At 37.6% G+C, this 18,708-nt stretch overlaps 1 protein-coding gene across 1 annotated transcript; it reads left to right on the top strand.

Annotated features, from left to right (window-relative positions):
- The first annotated feature begins 7,584 nt into the window (after window positions 1–7,584).
- On the top strand, window positions 7,585–11,593 carry LOC104114459 (plant UBX domain-containing protein 4). The gene is made up of 4 exons (XM_009624921.4): window positions 7,585–7,833; window positions 9,517–9,805; window positions 10,413–10,508; window positions 10,917–11,593. Exons 1-4 carry the CDS (start codon window positions 7,673–7,675, stop codon window positions 11,286–11,288), a joined length of 918 nt encoding a protein of 305 aa, XP_009623216.1. The 5' UTR covers window positions 7,585–7,672; the 3' UTR covers window positions 11,289–11,593.
- The last annotated feature ends 7,115 nt before the right edge of the window (window positions 11,594–18,708 follow it).

The raw sequence follows: 18,708 nt of genomic DNA, 5'->3' as shown, positions 1-18,708 counted from the left end.
AGTCAGTCAGAGAAGCTACTTGGGAGATGGAACAGGAGATGCGAAACAAATATCCACACTTATTTGAGACTCCAGGTATTATTCTAAACCCGTTCGATGATGAGCGTTTGTTTAAGAGTGGGAGAATGTAACGACTCGGCCGGTCATTTTGAATATTATAACCTCATTTCCCCATTTACTGCTCAATTTATGCCTTGCTATTGATTCATGACTTATCGGGTTAGTTGGTTCGAGTCCGGAAGAAATTCGGAGTGAAATGAGATACTTAGTCTCATAATTGAAAAAAAATATTAATTAAGTTAGAAAAGTAGACCGGATATGGACCTATGTGTAAACGACCTCGAATTCTAATTCTGATAATTCCAATAGCTCTGTATGGTGATTTCGGACTTAGGAGCGTGTCCGGAAGAATTTTTGGAGGTTCGTAGAGGAATTAGACTTAAAATGCCGAAAGTTAAATTTTTGGGAAGTTTGACCGAGGGGTTGACTTTTTGATATCGGGCTCGCAATCCAATTCTAAAAATTTTAATAGGTATGTTATGTCATTTATGATGTGTGTGCAAAATTTGAGGTTAATCGGACGTGATTTGATAGGTTTCAGCGTTATTTGTAGAAATTAGAAATTTCAAAGTTCAATATGCTTGAATTGAGGCGTAATTCATGGTTTTAGCGTTGTTTGAGGTGATTTGAGGATTCGACTAAGTTCGTATGATGTTTTAGGACTTGTTCGTATATTTGGTTGAGGTCCCGAGGGCCTCGGGTGAATTTCGGATGGTTAACGGATCAAAAATTGAATTACAACAGCTGCTGCAATTTCCTTCTGTTGGAAATTTCTTCTGCCAGATTCGAGCCCAGATCGAAGCCATGATCGAGCTCAGGGTCGAGGGTCACGGTCGAAGGCAGGATCGAAGACATGATCGAAGGCCAGGGTCGAGGGCCATGATCGAGGATCAGGATCGAAGCCACGATCGAGGCCTAGGATCGAGGCCCAGGATCGAGGCCCAGGATCGAGGACCAGGATCGAGGACCAGGATCGAGGCCCAGGATCGAAGCCTAGGATCGAGGACCTCGATCGAAGGCCAAGATCGAGGCAGAACCGAGGTTGTCTGGGCAGAATTATAAAAATAGGGACTTCGTCCCATTCGCCATTTTTAACAAATTTGAGCTTGAGGAGAGGCGATTTTTGATATATTTTCAAGGAAAACTTGAGGTAAGTCCCTTGTGATCATTTCTACTCCATAATATTGAATTATCATCGAATAATTCGACTAGATTACATGATTTTGAGGAGTAAATCGGAGATTGGAACTTAGAAATTTGGAAATAAGATTTGTAGATTTGAGGGTCGAGTTGAGGTCGGATTTTAGTAAAATTGGTATGGATAGACTCGTGGTTGAATGGGCTTTCGGATTTTGTAACTTTTGTCGGGTTCCGAGACGTGGGCCCTACGGGCGATTTTTGAGCTAAATTTTGGATTTTTATGAAAAAATAATATTTTCTTATGAAATTAATTCCAATAAATTTTATTGACTGAAACGAATTATTTGTGACTAGATTCGAGGCATTCGGAGGCCGATTTGTGAGGCAAAGGCATAGCAGAGTAAAGAGTTTCACGTTTTGAGGTAAGTAACAGTTTTAAATCTGGTCCTGAGGGTATTAAACCCCGGATTTTGGTATCATGTGATTATTTTGGAGGTGACGCACATGCTAGGTGACGGGCGTGTGGGCGTGCACCGAGGGGATTGTGACTTGGTTCGTCCCGAAAAACTGTAAAGTTGAATAATTTGTTGTTAGCTATATGCTCTCTATGTGTTGATAAAAATTTGACTGTAAATCATGTCAGAAATCATGCTTAGGCTATGTGATAGTACTGTTGGGACCCATAGAAGTCGCATACTTGTTGAATTGCCTGCTAAATGCTATATATACTAAGTCTCAGTTTTTAGTTGCACATTTTATCTCAGTTTCTGTTATTATTATTGATACATCATATCATTGTTGTTTGGGCTGATTTCATGATTAATGAGAGCCCGAGAGACTGGAGAGATTTATGACTGAGAGAGGCCGAGGGCATGATTGTGATATATTGATATCATAGCACGTGAGTTGGCCGTGCAGATCCTTATATTATACTATAGCACGTGAGTTGGCCGTGCGGATCCAGATATTTATATTATGGCACGTGAGTTGTCAGTGTAGATTATAGCACTTAGACTGTAGGAGCCCCTCCGGAGTCTGTACACCCCCAGTGAGTGTGGGTACCCATTGAGAGTGAATGATGAGGGCTGGGAGCCCAGTGAGTGATTGTTGTCCTAAGAGGTTGTACTTGATTTTCATTTGTTGTTACACTTAGTTGCTATCTGTCATTGTTGTGAAATCTCTGAAAGATTATTGATATGCGGATTACATGAACAGGAACTGTATAAAAATTGATTTGATATTAAACTGCCAGATTTGATAGCATATCTATTCTTTGCTGGAATTACTGGAAATGAACCATAACTGTGTAGCTCGTTACTATCTTTAATTCCTTATTTATTATTGTTACTTGCTGAGTTGGTTGTACTCATACTACACCTTCACTTCGTATGCAGATCCAGGTATTCCCGGACATAGCGTGTGTTGATCCTTTCGTGCGGTTGATTTTCAGGAGATTTTGAGGTAGCTGCCGTGTTCCGCAGACCTTGTCTCTCCTTCTCTATCTCTTTGTTTACTATAATTGGTCTCAGACTATTATAGACTATATTTTCCAGACTTGTATTCATATTAGATGCTCATGTACTCAGTAACACCAGGTTTTGGGGAGTGTTTGTATTGTATTTAAATATTATATTTTCAACCCTAAAGAGAAGTTTTGGTTTATTATGATTTTCAACTTACCTAGTATCGAGATAGGCGCAATCACGACAGGTTGGGATTTTGGGTCGTGACACTACCTAATTTAGATTTTTTAATTTACTATACTTTGTTTATTCAGTTGTATTATTTAATATTTTTTTCTCTTATTTTTTTCTCTAATTCAAAAAGTAGGTAAATGCCAATTATTTCAAAAATAGTAGACCAAGAAGAACAACAAGTGATTTAAATAAATGGAATTTGGGAGATTTTGGATTACTTAACAGATCAAGGGGTATTTTTTAAAGTTTGCTGATTGTAGGGGTAAATTTGGCCCGATAGTATAACGGTAGGGATAAATTTGGCCTGATAGTATAACGGATGTTAAATGTAGACAATATATGAAAGTAAATGTGTATATTTGGCCATTTTCCCTATATTCAAAGTTATTCTAATTTACTGTTACACACATTAAAATATATTCAAATTGATTGTATAATAAATACTCATTAACATAATATCAAAAGAATGAACCTAGACATCAATTTGAATATCTCTTTTTGAGTTATCAAATTATTTTTCTAACACTTACAACTTCTTATTTTTACCCATTTAAAATATATTTTATTATTAAGATGGAGTGCCACCTTTCAAGACAATAATTTTAACCCAAAAAATTTCTTGTAAAAAAATTTAACCAAAAAAATTACACATACCCAAAATAGTTTAAAAAATCAAAAAACTCTACTTACTCATCCTATTCCTATATTTCTCTTATTTAATTTTTTTTCCTCACCTAAAATTTAAGAATAATTAAATGGACACCAATTCTAGAAAATTAATTATTTTTTCAAAGGAAAATAAATAATCTTCAAGAACCTAAAAATATTGCCTAGACAAGAAAGTATTCATTTTTAAAGGCAGAAACTAAAAGAGAGAAGATTTAGTAGTTATCTTTTGAGTAAAATGAAATATTTTATTAATCTGTTTTTATATGTATTTCTGAAAAAGAAAATCTATATGTTCTCCCCCCACCCCTTCTTTTTATCCTTTCTCTCGTTGTTTTAGAAACTAGTCCTAGGAAACGTGCTTTGCGCGTGTTCCCAATATCAATAAATAAATAATTTTTTTAAAAATTACATAAATAGTATTAAATAATATCTTTGAGCTATAATAAAATGTATTTGTTGATCTCAAATCCAGCCTAATGAAAGTCTTATAGTTTGGTAAAAATATCTTATGAAAAGTATTGTTATTTTTAGCCGTTAATATCGAACAAACAAGTAAAAAAATTACTTTTATCACGATGAGGTTGGCATGTAGCTCCTATAAAAAAAAAATTGATAAGTGGAAATATAAACTTTAAAAATGGCTACTATTGAGTCAATAATTTACAGTAATAATTAATATATACAAATTATAAGGAGCTCATTTGTTAGAATATTATAAAAATAAAATAAGATAGTTAACAATAATTCATTTTATTTTATACTGTTTCATCTTTATTTCTTCAAATTTGCATATATTAATAGTAAAACAAGTATTGACTGTATGCTATTTTATAATTATTAACTAAATTCTACACATTTAGAATATACGTTGTTTGCAAGTGGAAATAATTATTGAGTGTAGTTTCAAATATTATACAAAAGTTTAATAAATAATTTTTTTGTTGATTTCAAAGTTCTAAATTTTTAAAAAAATATTAACATGAAAGGTATTATAGTTATGATACACACTTCAAATAAGCAAATAATTTATTTAAGCTAAAATCTTAATTGATTTAAAATTTTAAATATTAGGATTTTCTACATAATTCAAATAAAGAGTTATTTAAGAACTAAAATTTTAGTTGATTTAAAAGTTTTAAATAGTAAAAAATAATTAAATTATAGTTTTTTCCAATGATTAAGTTAAGAGCATTTTACCTTATTTTCCAACTACAATAAGCTGTATATTTAAATTCTTTATTATTTTTTCAGATAGTTGTCACGCATTATTTCAAAACTTGGGGTTTAAGTTTTTTATAGTACTTATGATTTTTAAATGGTTAGAACAGGTTAAAGTTATAGGTAGTCAAAAACATGAATTACACTTAATGGTATAGTATATTTTCAAGTAAATAATTATATAAATTGATGTATATACGATAGTTTTAATATTTTATTGGAGAAAAGCTTACTACATTGAATGGATCTTTAAATGCTTTCTCAAACACGTTCCTAATTTTCATGTACGCAGAATAAGAAATTTTTTATAAATGAATGGTTCGAATACAAGGTAAACTTAATTGATTTTGATGTTCTAAATACTATGAATTTTTATGTAGTTCTTCAAATAAGAAAAATTTTAATAAGTAAAATTTTAGTTTGATTTCAAAATACTAAATATTAAAAAAATAATTAAATAATTATTTTATCTAGTGTGAACTATATTTGAAAAAAAGTAAAATAAGACCGGGTACATTTAGATTTCCCATTGAATCTTTTTAGATTTCCGAGGAAGATTGGAATTCCACGTCGATTGAAGTTGCTGAAAGTTTACCTTTATTAGGATACAATTAAGCCAACAATAAATATAAAAAGGAAAAAAAATAAAATGATAAGAAAAAGAGAGAGGCTATGTCCATGATCGTGCTATTTGCTGAAAACTGATACTTAAAAGAATGTGGAGCAAAGAGTGAGTTGCTCTAATGGTGAGCACCCTTCATTTCCAACCAAGAGATTGTGAGTTCGAGTCACGCCGTGGGGAGTTCTTGGAAGGAGGGAGCCGAGGGTCTGTTTCCAGGGTAGGGGTAAAATCTGCGTACACACTACCCTCCGACCCCACTATCCTAGATTGTTGTTGTCTTTGTTGTAAAGAATGTGGAGCAACATCTGTGAGGCTGTTGAGTATGGAAAAGTTATAGAGATGGTTACTTCCTAAAATGACTGAACTGGCCACGAGTTTCCGGACAATGCATGGTGCGAAAAAGATTTAAAATCGATAAATGTCCTAAATATTAGAATTTTTTATGTAGCCTTTCAAATAAGAAAAACTTTAATAATTAAAATTTTAGTTGATTTCAAAGTACTAAATATTAGGAAAATAAGTAAATGACTATTTTGTCTAGTGTGAACTTTATTTTTAAAGGGTAAAAAAGACGAACTGCATTTCGCTAAATGCCTTCGTACTTTTAATATAGTACTAGTCTTAGCGTACGCGCGTTGCGCGTTAATGAAAATAAATTTTTAAAAATAACATAAATAATATTCAAAAGATGTGTTTGCATTATAACATAAAAATTAACACAAAATTAAGTTCCAAAATGATAAATATTAATCATATTTGGGAGTATGATCTACTATAGTTGTTCTTCCTTCAGTTTGTTCTCTTACTTGCTTCATTCTACAAAAAAGTCATAGAAGTAACGTTGATTGAAAGGTAAAACAATCATTCAAAACTTTATTTGACCACTTGCATAGGTGCATTGCATGTATATTTTATGTTATTTACTACACAATTTGTGTTAGATAGTTTACCAAAAATAAAAATTTCTTTACCCATATTTTACTTATTTTAACGGGACCTCTAAACTGTAACCTTATTCTATTTATACCTAAGTAATCACATAGGCATCCGAACTCGATTATTATTATCTGTTCTTATAAATTTTTAGCTCAATTGTTAGCAACAATAGATTGCTTTGTGGAGCGCCATGTTATGACAGTACCTCCACATGTAAACACGTACCTGGTTTGAGATCGAGCTTTATGTGGATCAGATAAATAACTTGCATTTGCATAACCAACAAGATCTACACTACCTTTGTTAGAATAAAATAAACCCATATCAAGTGTTCCCTTTAAAAATCGCAATATATGCTTAATCCCGTTTCAATATCTCTGTATATGAGAAGAGCTATATCTTGCTTGTAAATTAACAAAAAATGTTATGCCAAGCCTTGTAGCATTAGCAAGATACATAAGTGCACCAATTACACTAAGATAAGGTATTTCGGGACCAAGGAGTTCCTCATCCTCTTCTGGAGGTCGGAACAAATCCTTATTCACTTTAAGTGATCGAACAACCATTGGTGTACTCAATATGTACTGCATGCACTTTTTATATGTGCCCCGACTAAAACAATTAACTAATAATTGTTATGTCGTAATTGAACTATGTTTATTTTACGTCATACTATAGTTAACAATTTAAATAAGAAAATGACTTATATAGGTAAAAGAATTCTTGATTTTGTATCCCTAAATATTAGGTGTTCCTACGTAATTCAAATTAGGAAAAAAAATTTAAGTTGATTTCAAAGTCCTTAAAATTATGAAAATTATTTAATTACGATTTTGTCCAGTGTGAAACTTATTTTTAAAGAGTAAAAAAGGCAAACGATATTTCGCTAAGTGCCTTCGTACTTTTAATATAGTATAGATATATAAAATTCAAATTAAATTTTTTACCCTAAATAAAAGGGTTGATCGGAAAATTGATTGGAAAAAATAAATTTTGTTAGTTTTGAGGGGTAAATATGAGTCAGTCTACTTATAATAAGGGCATATTTGGAATTAAAGTTAAATAAAGGATAAATTTATTGTATTTCCATTTTGAGAGATAAATTTAAACCAATTCACTAATAATAAGGATATGTTGGGATTAGATTTTAAATAAAAACAAAATTACTCTATTTCTTATACGTTAGAGAAATAATTTTTGGCCCTTTTCCGTTATTGTTTTAATCAATGGCTGCACAAACGTGGATACCCACCAAAGCTCGTCAAAATTAAAAATAAAAAATAAAGTAGCCCAGCTGATTGAAAGGAATCTTCAGCAGTGCAGAGAAGCAATGTCTTCCCGGGATAGCAAGAGACCCTCTAGGCAGTCGTCGACTGGCCGCGCCGCCGCCGGCGGTATCCGTACACTATCTGATCTGAACCGTCCTTCTGGACACGATTCAGACAGCGACTCTGATAATCCCCAAGAATACTACACTGGTGGTGAAAAGAGGCAATCATTTTTCTCAAAACCCTAGCTCTTCTATTTTGTCCTATCCTCTCATTTATTACTCTACTAATTGCTGTTTCGTATTCGCAAATTGCTTGTTACCTTGCTGAGTATTAACTTCTGGATTTTTTACATTTCTTGTAATTTACAAGAATTTTAATTAGAAGTCTGTATTCATCTACTTGATTTGTTATTACGTGTCAAATTTTTCCGTTTATATGAACTGATAGCATTTTCTTTGCTAGACTTGGAGGGCCTTTTGCCGCCTTGCTGGTGCAATTTTACATTCAGTATTCACGTTAGAAGGTGCTTTTGGGAAAATAAATTGAATTTCTAGTTGGGGGTGTTAGCACTAATTATCCAGTTGTTAGAACTGAGCTGGTGATTCCATCGTTTCTGTCTGCTTTAAATTGATTTTCCCGATCATTTTGTTATGGGTGGGGGTGGGGAATTCACTGTAGGAAAGACAGAGAGGAAGTGAGTGAGTGAGTGAGAGTTCTTTATTAAAGCAGTGTTTTACATGGTAGATGTTTTTCGTGTAAATAGTTTACCGTAGGAAAACATTTTCCGAATCATTTTCCAGTGTTTAGGTTGAGTAATAAAATTAGTGACATATGTTGTTTTGGTAAGACATATTGGTGTTATATACTAATTTTATAAAGAGGAGAATAGAGTATGATGATACTGTTCTGTTGATATTTTTTTAGTATTCAGTGTTGACAATAATGTCCTGATATGGATTAAGAATTAGGATATTTGTAAAAGAAAATGACTTCTGCTCAAAAGCAGGAAAGTCATTTTCTCCATTTTGATGAAAATATTTTTCTTGGAGAAGACATTTTCCCAAGTTAAAATAACCACACAAAGACCACGATTTCCTCAAAAAAGAAAAAGGGAAAACAAATTCCAGAAAAAGGTTTTCATCATAAATCACACCTGCCGCTTCGGGTTTTCTTTTTTAAGATCTGCAACAATACCAGAAAGATATTTGTTAATTGATCTTAGCAAATTCAATTTCTCTAAGCATCCATTTTTATTCTAATGCTGCCCCAACTTTCGTTCTTTTTGACCTAATCAAACTGTAATTGATATTATGCTTATAAACATCATGATCTTCAAATATTTTCTTTTACTTCTACTTGCTCTATAGCTTATGTGGTACTTTTATTTCCATTTAGTTTGCATATATGATAAGCGATACGCATTAAATATCTAATGGGCCAGTTTCTCCTACCTTTTCCAAAAGTGCATATTCATTGTCCATGGCAGTGCTATCTAGGTTGTTCTAGTCCTATCTTGATTTCACTATAATAGTTGAATGATATTCCTAATCTTTATTAGAAATAGCTTTTGTTTTTGAGGTAGTTGAGTATATCTATATGACAATTCACGAGTCCAAGTATGTGTGGGTTAAGCGCACGCCACGAGTTCGAACGCTCTATAGACAAAAATCCGGTATTTATGTGGAGAAGAGTAGATGGGCAGGCACATTAACCAATTTTTAAAAATCACGATACCGAGTATACAGTCATGTTTGTTATCTCGTGTCCATTGACATTTTTCTTTACGTTGTGACTATTCTGAAAATAATTGATTTGATCAATAAAATTTGAAAGATTACATAGAACTGCTGAATGCTATGAAGCAATCTGTTCCCCTAACTGTGGCTACAATTTTTGTTTGCAGTGGAATGCTTGTTCAAGACCCTTCAAAACAGAATGATGTGGACTCCATCTTTGATCGAGCTAGGCAAATGGGTGCAATGCAAGGTCCTTTGGAAAGTATCCTTCCTAGTTCAAGCTCAAGAAGCTTTACTGGAACTGGGAGAACGCTTGCAGGGGAGACAGTACCTGCACCAGCTCCTCAACCTCCTGAATCCATTGTACATAACATTATCTTCTGGAGAAATGGTTTTACGGTAAATGATGGTCCTTTGAGGAGATTGGATGATCCTGAAAATGCATCTTTTCTGGAGGTAAGTGAGAATGAAAACAAAGACACTAAAAAGGCCAAAGGTTGCCTGACACTGTGGCTGGATCCTTCTAAGTCTAATGTGTAATAGGCCCAACTAAATAGTCCATTTTCTCCGTTATCCTTCTACCGTTGAGAACTATGCCTCCATCAATTCATTTTGCCTCTGTTGTTTTTCATACATGGATCCTTTATATGTTTGCGTACCCTTGTCGGATAGGTGTGACATGGGTATGGGTGATTTGTGCAGATTCTTCATAATACTCTAAAAATTAGCAAAAAACTGCTATTCCGTACTGGATACTCATGTATTTCCGTATCAAATACGTACCTATAAACAAGTCCATGCAGCATAGCTTTTGTCTTCAAACCTCGCATTTGTAGTAGATCCTGGAGGTTGCTACTCTACTTTGTTTGAAGTTTGAAACTTAGCTGGAAAATGTTTGAGTTTTAATTTGCCTTATGGTTATCTAATAGTATCTATTTCCAAAGACTTCCCCACTTGTTTCTCTGAATTCTTGACTGTTCTTTTGTATATTTCTCGTATTTGATGACCAAGTTTCAGTTAGAGATGATTTTAGTTTCACAATGTCATGGTGCCTCATTTGCAGAGTATTGGGAAGTCCGAATGTCCAAGAGAGCTGGCACCTGCAGATAGTAGGTCCCAGGTGCATTGCAACCTCATAAGAAGGGATGAGAACTTCACTGTACGTATTGAATGTTCACCCCTAAATTGCACCTTTTCTCTTTTCTCTTTTCACGCAACAATTATGAAAAAGGAATAGAAATAGAGGCAGAAAGATAACAGAGGATCAAATATGAGGCAAACACAAATATGAGACGTGAGTCTATCATTTAGTGACGTTGTACAGTATCAGATGTGATTGATTTTCAGACGTGGGAGCAAAACCGTCACGAAATATAATTCTGTATTCCGCTATCTCCTAGAAATGGTACTTGTAAATGCACATCACCTTTTATCCCCTATGAGCACTCTTTAACTCCCTAACTCAACTCCTCTCGTTTTCTGTATAGGAGCTCAATAATTATCTATAAACATGTCCTACATCAGTTGAAGTAAATTACATGTTTTCGCTTCCTCCATGCACTTGCAGGAACCAGAGAAACCTCAAGTTCCATTTCAAGGAGTGGGAAGAACTCTCGGCAGCAGCTCAACTGCAGCAACTTCGGAGCTATCTGCCTCTGCCCCTATCAACAACCAAACACCTTCTACGTTCCTTGTGGACGAATCATTGCCATCAACCTCACTTCAAATTAGACTTGCTGATGGAACCCGCATAGTTGCACTCTTCAATTACCATCATACAGTTGGTGATATTCGTGCCTTCATCAATGCTTCAAGGCCCTGTGCCACAGGGGATTACCAACTACAGACAGTTGGTTTTCCTCCTAAAATCCTTAGTGATCCAAGCCAAACAATTGAGCAAGCAGGCTTGGCCAGTTCAGTTGTTATGCAGAAGTTGTGATCAGCTGCAGAAAACTGTCATTGTCATTTGCTACTCACATACTGGTTGCAAGACCTTTTTCTATTTTTCTTTGGATAAACAGAAACCTACTATATCTTAGTTAAGCTAGAGAAAATATACTAGTATTGTGATAGTTGCTGATTTTGTATCTTTTAGATCCAACTTTCACAAGAAAGTGGGATAGTTTTAAGATGTCACATCTATGTACTTTATACACTGTGCCTATGTTACTCTCTTCGTCTTGTCTAAAGACAGCTGCTTTTTTTAGAAATGAATCAAAATGGTTTTTGTGCGGTTTATAGTAATCATGAGCTTTAACAGGTCCCAAAGTGATTTATTGGTGAGTTGATTGAGACAATGGTGCAGGCTGGGTTTGAACTTGGAACTCAGTAAAATGGTACTTGCTTGGCTCCCTGGTAAAGATGTTCGTAGAGTATGAGGATCAGCTTCTTCAACTTTAATGGTGTCTGTGAGGTGAGGGATACAGTCTTATTAAGTTCTTTTACTAATTAAGTGTATACGGTCAAAATCAGGCTCGATTTTGCTGTGTGATCGAGACAAGGGAGTTGCATCGGGGTAGCCTCGTAATAAATTAGACCCGAGCTCGAAGATGAGACATCGAGCCTAAAGATCAAAGTGTATGTTGAGACCGAGGCCAACAACAATCGAGACTAAGTATGACCGACTTCGAGGGGAGCATAATAACAGAATGGCGAGATATCCGTAACCGGTTGAAGATCACGGCGAAAATTCCGGAACAGATCAAATCAAGAGCGGTTATTGGTGCCAATCATGGGATTTATTTCCGTAATTAGAATCGTATCATAATTAGGAATCCTCTAGTATAGAAATGGGAGTCCCCATCATTTGTAAGCATCTTACATTCACGAATATCAATGCAATATAATATCTCTTGCTTCGGTTCATCAACTTACTGTTCTTTAAATTGTTCTTACTTCATTATTCTCGAGGGTTCATCAGCTTGAGGGCATTGTCCAAACATTGGTTTGTTTTACATTCTTGTCAATTCACATCTTTTTTCTCTAAGTTAATCAACTAGTATTGAGCAAAAATCGCGTATCCTTAAAACCACGTTACAAATTTAATTGTTACTCGATTTTTAGGGTAAAACAGTTTGGCGCCCACCGTGGGGCTAAGGATAATAGTGATTGTTCAGTATCGATTCTGGTAAAATACACTATTTTACGCTTGTTCTTGTCAAGTATCTTTGTTTTTAGGTTAAAACATGTCAAACTCACAAAACGCATCCACACACGGTGACAATGGCCTCGGATTCCACGGTGAAAACGAAAATGTGATTGCTCCAAGAGTCGAGGTGCCACAGGCTAATCTCGGGAGAGCACCGGTTGCCAACCCAGTCGATGTCAGTTCGCACGATGCTCTAAACGCGGACCTAGGCGCAAATCTCGATGGGAGTGTACGCAGAGAAGACCGATCTAGTGGCCAAGGAACACAGGGCAGAGGAGATGAAGGAGTCAGTCTCCAAGTGATATTTGAGATGCTTCGGCTCAGCAAGCCACTATTGCTCAGTTACAAAATCACATAGAGCTCCAAATAGGGTCGAGCCGGAAATTACTCGCCATAACGAGCAAATACCGGAAAGGTCAAATGGTAACGAATCGGGGACTGATCCTGCGGTAATGAAAATGCTCGAGGAGCTCACCAAAAGAACTGAATCAGGGGAGAAGAGAATCGAAGCCAACGATAAAAAAGTGGAGACATACAACTCTCGAGTTGATCAGATACCGAGGGCATCGCCAATCTTGAAAGGGATGGATTCAAAGAAGTTTGTACAAAAGTCGTTTCCTCCAAGTGCAGTTCCGAAGCCTATCCCAAAGAAGTTTCGTATGCCAGACATACCCAAATATAATGGGACCACCGATCCCAACGAGCATGTTACTTCATATACATGCGCCATCAAGGGTAACGATTTAGAAGATGATGAAATCGAATCTGTGCTGTTGAAAAAATTCGGAGAGACCTTTTCGAAGGGAGCAATGATTTGGTATCACAACTTGCCACCAAATTCCATCGACTCATTTGCCATGTTAGCAGATTCTTCGTAAAGGCACACGCCGGGGCCATAAAGGTCGCAACGAGGAAAGCAGACATTTTCAAGGTAAGACAAAGGGATAATGAAACGCTGAGGGAGTTTGTGTCCCGATTTCAAATGGAACGCATGGAGTTGCCACCGGTCACAGATGATTGGGTCGTTCAAGCTTTCACCCAAGGGTTGAACGAGCGGAGTTCGATAGCATTACGTCAGTTGAAATAAAAATTGATCGAGTATCTAGCTGTAACTTGGGCAGATGTGCACAATCGATATCAATCGAAGATCAGGGTCGAGGACGACCAATTAGGAGCCCTTTCCGGTTCAATACATCCAAACAGGTTGGCAGTTAAAAACTAGAGAGACGTCGACAGGGAGCCAAGGTCGAACAGAGACCGATATCAACCATATACCCCAGATCGAAGGAAAAATGGTTCAGGACGCAATTCCGCCCGGAACGATCAAAGAAGTGATTGAGGACAGAATTCCCGGGGACTTATGAGCAAAAGTGGTTTTGACAAGTATGCTGATCCCATAGAGGTACGTCAGTTATCGGAATATAACTTTAGCATCGATGCATCGGGTATTGTATCGGCAATCGGAAGGATCAGAGATACTAGGTGGCCCAGACCCATACAAACCGATCCTTCCCAAAGAAACCCAAATTTGATGTGCAAGTATCATGGCACGCATGGTCACAAGACCGAGGATTGCAGGCAATTAAGGGAGGATGTAGCAAGTCTATTCAATGAGGGTCACCTTCGAGAGTTCCTCGGCGATCGAGCCAAGAATCATTTCAGAGAAAGGCACGCCAACAAGAAAAATGAATATGAGGAACCCCAATATGTCATTCATATGATCGTCGGTGGGTTCGACATTCCACAGGGACCCATATTCAAATGAACTAAGGTATCAATCACTAGGAAAAAATGGACCCGAGATTATGTGCCCAAAGGCACTTTATCATTAAACAACAAAGAAACAGAAGGCATTTCTCAGCCCCATAACGATGCTCTGGTAATTTCTATCTTATTAAATAAAGTTCAAGTTAAGCGTGTTTTAGTGGATCCAGGTAGCTCGGCGAATATCATCCGATCGAGGGTCGTGGAGCAGCTCGGCCTACAAAATCAAATCGTGCCCGCAACTAGGGTCTTAAACGGCTTCAATATAGCCAGTGAAACAACTAAAGGGGAGATTATTCTACCGGTGAACGTGGCTGGAACCATTCAAGATACCAAGTTCCATGTAATCGAGGGCGACATGAGGTACAATGCCCTGCTCGGAAGGGCTTGGATCCACAATATGAGGGCAGTCCCTTCGACTCTCCACCAAATGATGAAATTCTCGACGTCGGATGGTGTAAAAACAGTATACGGGGAGCAGCATGCTGCAAAGAAAATATTTGCGGTCGATGAGGTAACACCGATATCGACACTATTAACCTCGGAAAGGTCAAGCATCAAAGGTAAACAGGAAGTCAAATAGCAATCACAGCCACCAGCCTCGACCGAATCGGGGAAGCACGAGATAGAAGAAGAAGAGAAGGATTTTCTGACCCCTCGAACTTTTATTGTTCCCGAAGATTCTGACGCCACCAAATCAACGGTCGAAGAGCTGGAACAGGTTATATTGATCGAGTACCTGCCCGAGTGAAAGGTATACCTGGGAACGGGATTAACCCCCGAACTCAAGAAAAAGCTTATTCAATTTCTTATTGATAATATAGATTGTTTTGCTTGGTCCCATTTAGACATGACAGGGATCCCACCGAAGATAACGACGCATCGGCTAAGCCTGGACCCTAGGTTCAAACTAGTGAAGTAAAAGAGATGACCCCAGTCCGAGGTAAAGCACGCATTCATAAAGGATAAGGTAATTAAAATTCTCAAAATAGGGTCCATTCGGAAGGTGAAATATCCCGAATGGTTAGCCAATGTGGTTGCAGTCCCTAAAAAAGGGAACAAACTTAGAATGTATGTAGATTATAAAGATTTAAACAAGGCGTGCCCCAAAGATTCTTTTACACTGCCTAACATCGATCGCATGATCAATGCCACGGCTGGCCACGAGATCCTTACTTTTCTCGATGCCTATTCCGGGTACAATCAAATCCAAATGAACCCGGAGGACCGTGAAAAGACTTCATTTATCACCAAGTATGGAACATATTGTTATAATGTAATGCCCTTCGGGCTAAAAAATGCAGGCGCTACTTACCAACACCTAGTAAATAAAATGTTCGAAGAACAAATAGGTAAATCAATGAAAATTTATATTGATGACATGCTAGTTAAGTCCCTGCGCGCAGATGACCATTTGGCTCATTTTCACGAAACATTCGAGATTTGAAGGAAATACAACATGAAGCTCAACCCCGAGAAATGTGCTTTCGGGGTCGGTTCGGGCAAGTTCCTTGGCTTCATGGTATCAAATCGGGGGATCGAGATCAACCCCGATAAAATCAAGGCCATTGAAGACATCACCGTCGTGAACAGTGTAAAAGTCGTGCAGAGGCTAACTGGACGGATAACTGTCTTAGGACGATTCATTTCGAGGTCGTCGGATCGAAGCCACAAATTTTTCTCTCTACTCAAAAAGAAGAACAATTTCGCCTGGACCTCGGAATGCCAACAAGCATTAGAGGAATTGAAGCGATACCTATCGAGCAAACCACCGCTTCACACTCCAAAGGCAGATGAGAAACTTTACTTGTACTTGGCAGTATCGGAAATTGCGGTAAGTGGTTTCCTAGTTCGAGAAGAGCAAGGTACGAAATTTCTCGTTTATTATGTAAGTCGAACCTTAGGAGAAGCAGAAACTAGATATCCACACTTGGAGAAATTGGCACTTGCACTGATAAGCGCCTCTAGAAAGTTAAGACCATACTTTCAATGTCACCCCATATGCATATTAACCACTTACCCACTTCGTAATATTTTGCACAAGCCCGAACTATCGGGCCGATTGGCTAAATGGGTCGTTGAACTCAGTGGGTACGATATCGAATATCAACCCCTGATGACCATCAAGTCTCAAATTTTAGCGGACTTCGTGGCCGATTTCACGCCAACCCTCGTACCCGAAGTTAAAAAGGAACTCTTGATTAAATCGGGTACATCATTAGGGGTATGGACCCTCTTCACAGACGGTGCTTCGAATGTGAAGGGGTCCGGGCTAGGCATCGTTTTGAAGCCGCCCACGGGTAGCACTATTAGGCAATCTATCAAAACTTCTAGGTTGACTAACAATGAGGCCGAGTACGAGGCCATGATTGCAGGTCTTGAGCTAGCTAAAAGCTTGGGAGCAGAAGTCATTGAAGCTAAGTGTGACTCTTTACTGATGGTGAACCAAGTAAACAAAACCTTTGAAGTTCGAGAGGATAGAATGCAAAGGTATTTGGACAAACTGCAGGTAACTTTACACCGTTTCAAGGAATGGACTTTACAGCATGTACCTCGAGAACAAAATAGTGAGGCTGATGCACTTGCAAACTTAGGGTCATCGGTCGAGGAAGATGAGATCAGCTCTCGAGATCCGTGATCGAGGAAGGTCATGCCGAGATAAACTCTACGAGCTTAACCTGGGATTGGAGGAATAAATATATTGAATACTTGAAGAACAGAAAGCTCCCATCGGACCCTAAAGAGTCGAGGGCCCTACAAACAAAAGCTGCTCGATTCACATTGGCTGAAGATGAAACATTATACAGAAGGATATTCGATGGACCATTGGCAGTATGGTTAGGACCATGGGACACCGATTATATTCTACGAGAGGTCCATGAAGGCACTTGTGGGAACCACTCCGGTGCCGAATCATTGATTCACAAAATCATTAGAGTAGGATACTACTGGGATAGCATGGAAAAAGACACTAAGGAGTTTGTTCGAAAATGTGATAAATGTCAAAGTTTTGCACCGATGATCCATCAGCCCGGAGAACAACTTCATTCAGTCCTATCCCCATGGCCATTCATGAAATGGGAAATGGATATCGTCGGCCCTCTGCCATCGGCCCCAGGTAAAGCTAAGTTCATTTTATTTATGACTGACTATTTCTCTAAATGGGTTGAAGCATAGGCATTCGAGAAAATGAGAGAGAAAGAGGTTATAGACTTCGTCTGTGATCACATCGTATATCGATTTGGGATACCCACTGAAATAGTGTGTGACAATGGAAAATAATTTATCGGTAGCAAAGTGACGAAATTCCTCGAAGACTACAAAATAAAAAGGATATTATCAATGCCGTATCACCCTAGTGGGAACGGACAGGCCGAATCGACGAACAAGACTATCATTCAAAACCTAAAGAAAAGGTTGAACGACGCTAAGGGGAAATGGAGAGAAATTCTACCCGAAGTCCTTTGGGCATATCGAACAATATCAAAGTCCAGTACGAGGGTAACCCCGTTCTCCTTAGTATATGGCTCTGAAGCCTTGATTCCAGTCGAAGTCGGGGAACCCAGTGTTAGGTTTCGACATACAACAGAAGAGTCAAATCACGAGGCTAGGAATATTAACCTCAAATTATTGGATGAAAAATGAGAAGCCGCACTCATTCGAATGGCTACACAAAAGCAACGAATCGAAAGATACTACAATAGGAGAACCAACCTTCGCCACTTCAGAGTCGGGGACTTAGTCCTGAGAAAAGTCACCATCAACATTCAAGATCCTAATGAAGGTAAGCTCGGCCCAAATTGGGAAGGACCCTACTAAGTCCTCGACATCGCCGAGAAGGGATCTTATAAGCTCGGCACGATGGACGGCAAATAATTGGAACATATCGCTTCTCGAATGGTATTATTGCTAAGGTTCACTTTATCCCCTTTTTCATTTATATATTCGACACTAACTCACTGCAGGTGTTCGATCGAAGACATCAAGACCTCAGGTTTTAAAGCACGTGTTGCACTCTTTTTCCCTTAGATCGATTTTTGTCCCAAGTGGATTTTTCCGGCGAGGTTTTTAACGAGGCAACAATTATGTGTTACCTGAGGACAATTCAACAGTATCCAAGGCTTCTTTACAATCAATCTCGAATACTGGGGGGTATCACCCTCGGATGTTACACTTTCGAGGAAAATACTTCATGTCAAAGGGTCTCGATAGAGAAACTTTATAATGGGCCAAACGGTCGAATGAACCGTGCCCGTATAGATTAGTCGAGCCCCGATGGAAAAACATGTATGCATGTATAAATTATACAAAGAAGCATTCTTTCTATATCAAACATCTTGTGTCTCAAAGAAAATTTTCTACTATACAAGCTTCATACTTATGATTTTGTGAGAAATGGCTCAAAGGCCAAGTGCAAACACTCGGGGACTGCCGTCGACAATCGACA

This window comes from Nicotiana tomentosiformis, chromosome 2, assembly GCF_000390325.3.
Source record: "Nicotiana tomentosiformis chromosome 2, ASM39032v3, whole genome shotgun sequence".
NCBI classification, from domain to species: Eukaryota; Viridiplantae; Streptophyta; class Magnoliopsida; order Solanales; family Solanaceae; genus Nicotiana; species Nicotiana tomentosiformis.
Note: the sequence above shows the minus strand (reverse complement) of the source record. Positions and strands in the feature narration are given on the sequence as shown.

Coding starts and splice junctions, on each gene's coding strand:
- LOC104114459 (XM_009624921.4), top strand. CDS start 7,673: ATGTCTTCCCGGGATAGCAAGAGACCCTCTAGGCAGTCGTCGACTGGC. Junction 7,834..9,516: donor TACACTGGTGGTGAAAAGAG/GCAATCATTTTT, acceptor TTTTGTTTGCAG/TGGAATGCTTGTTCAAGACC. Junction 10,509..10,916: donor GAAGGGATGAGAACTTCACT/GTACGTATTGAA, acceptor ATGCACTTGCAG/GAACCAGAGAAACCTCAAGT.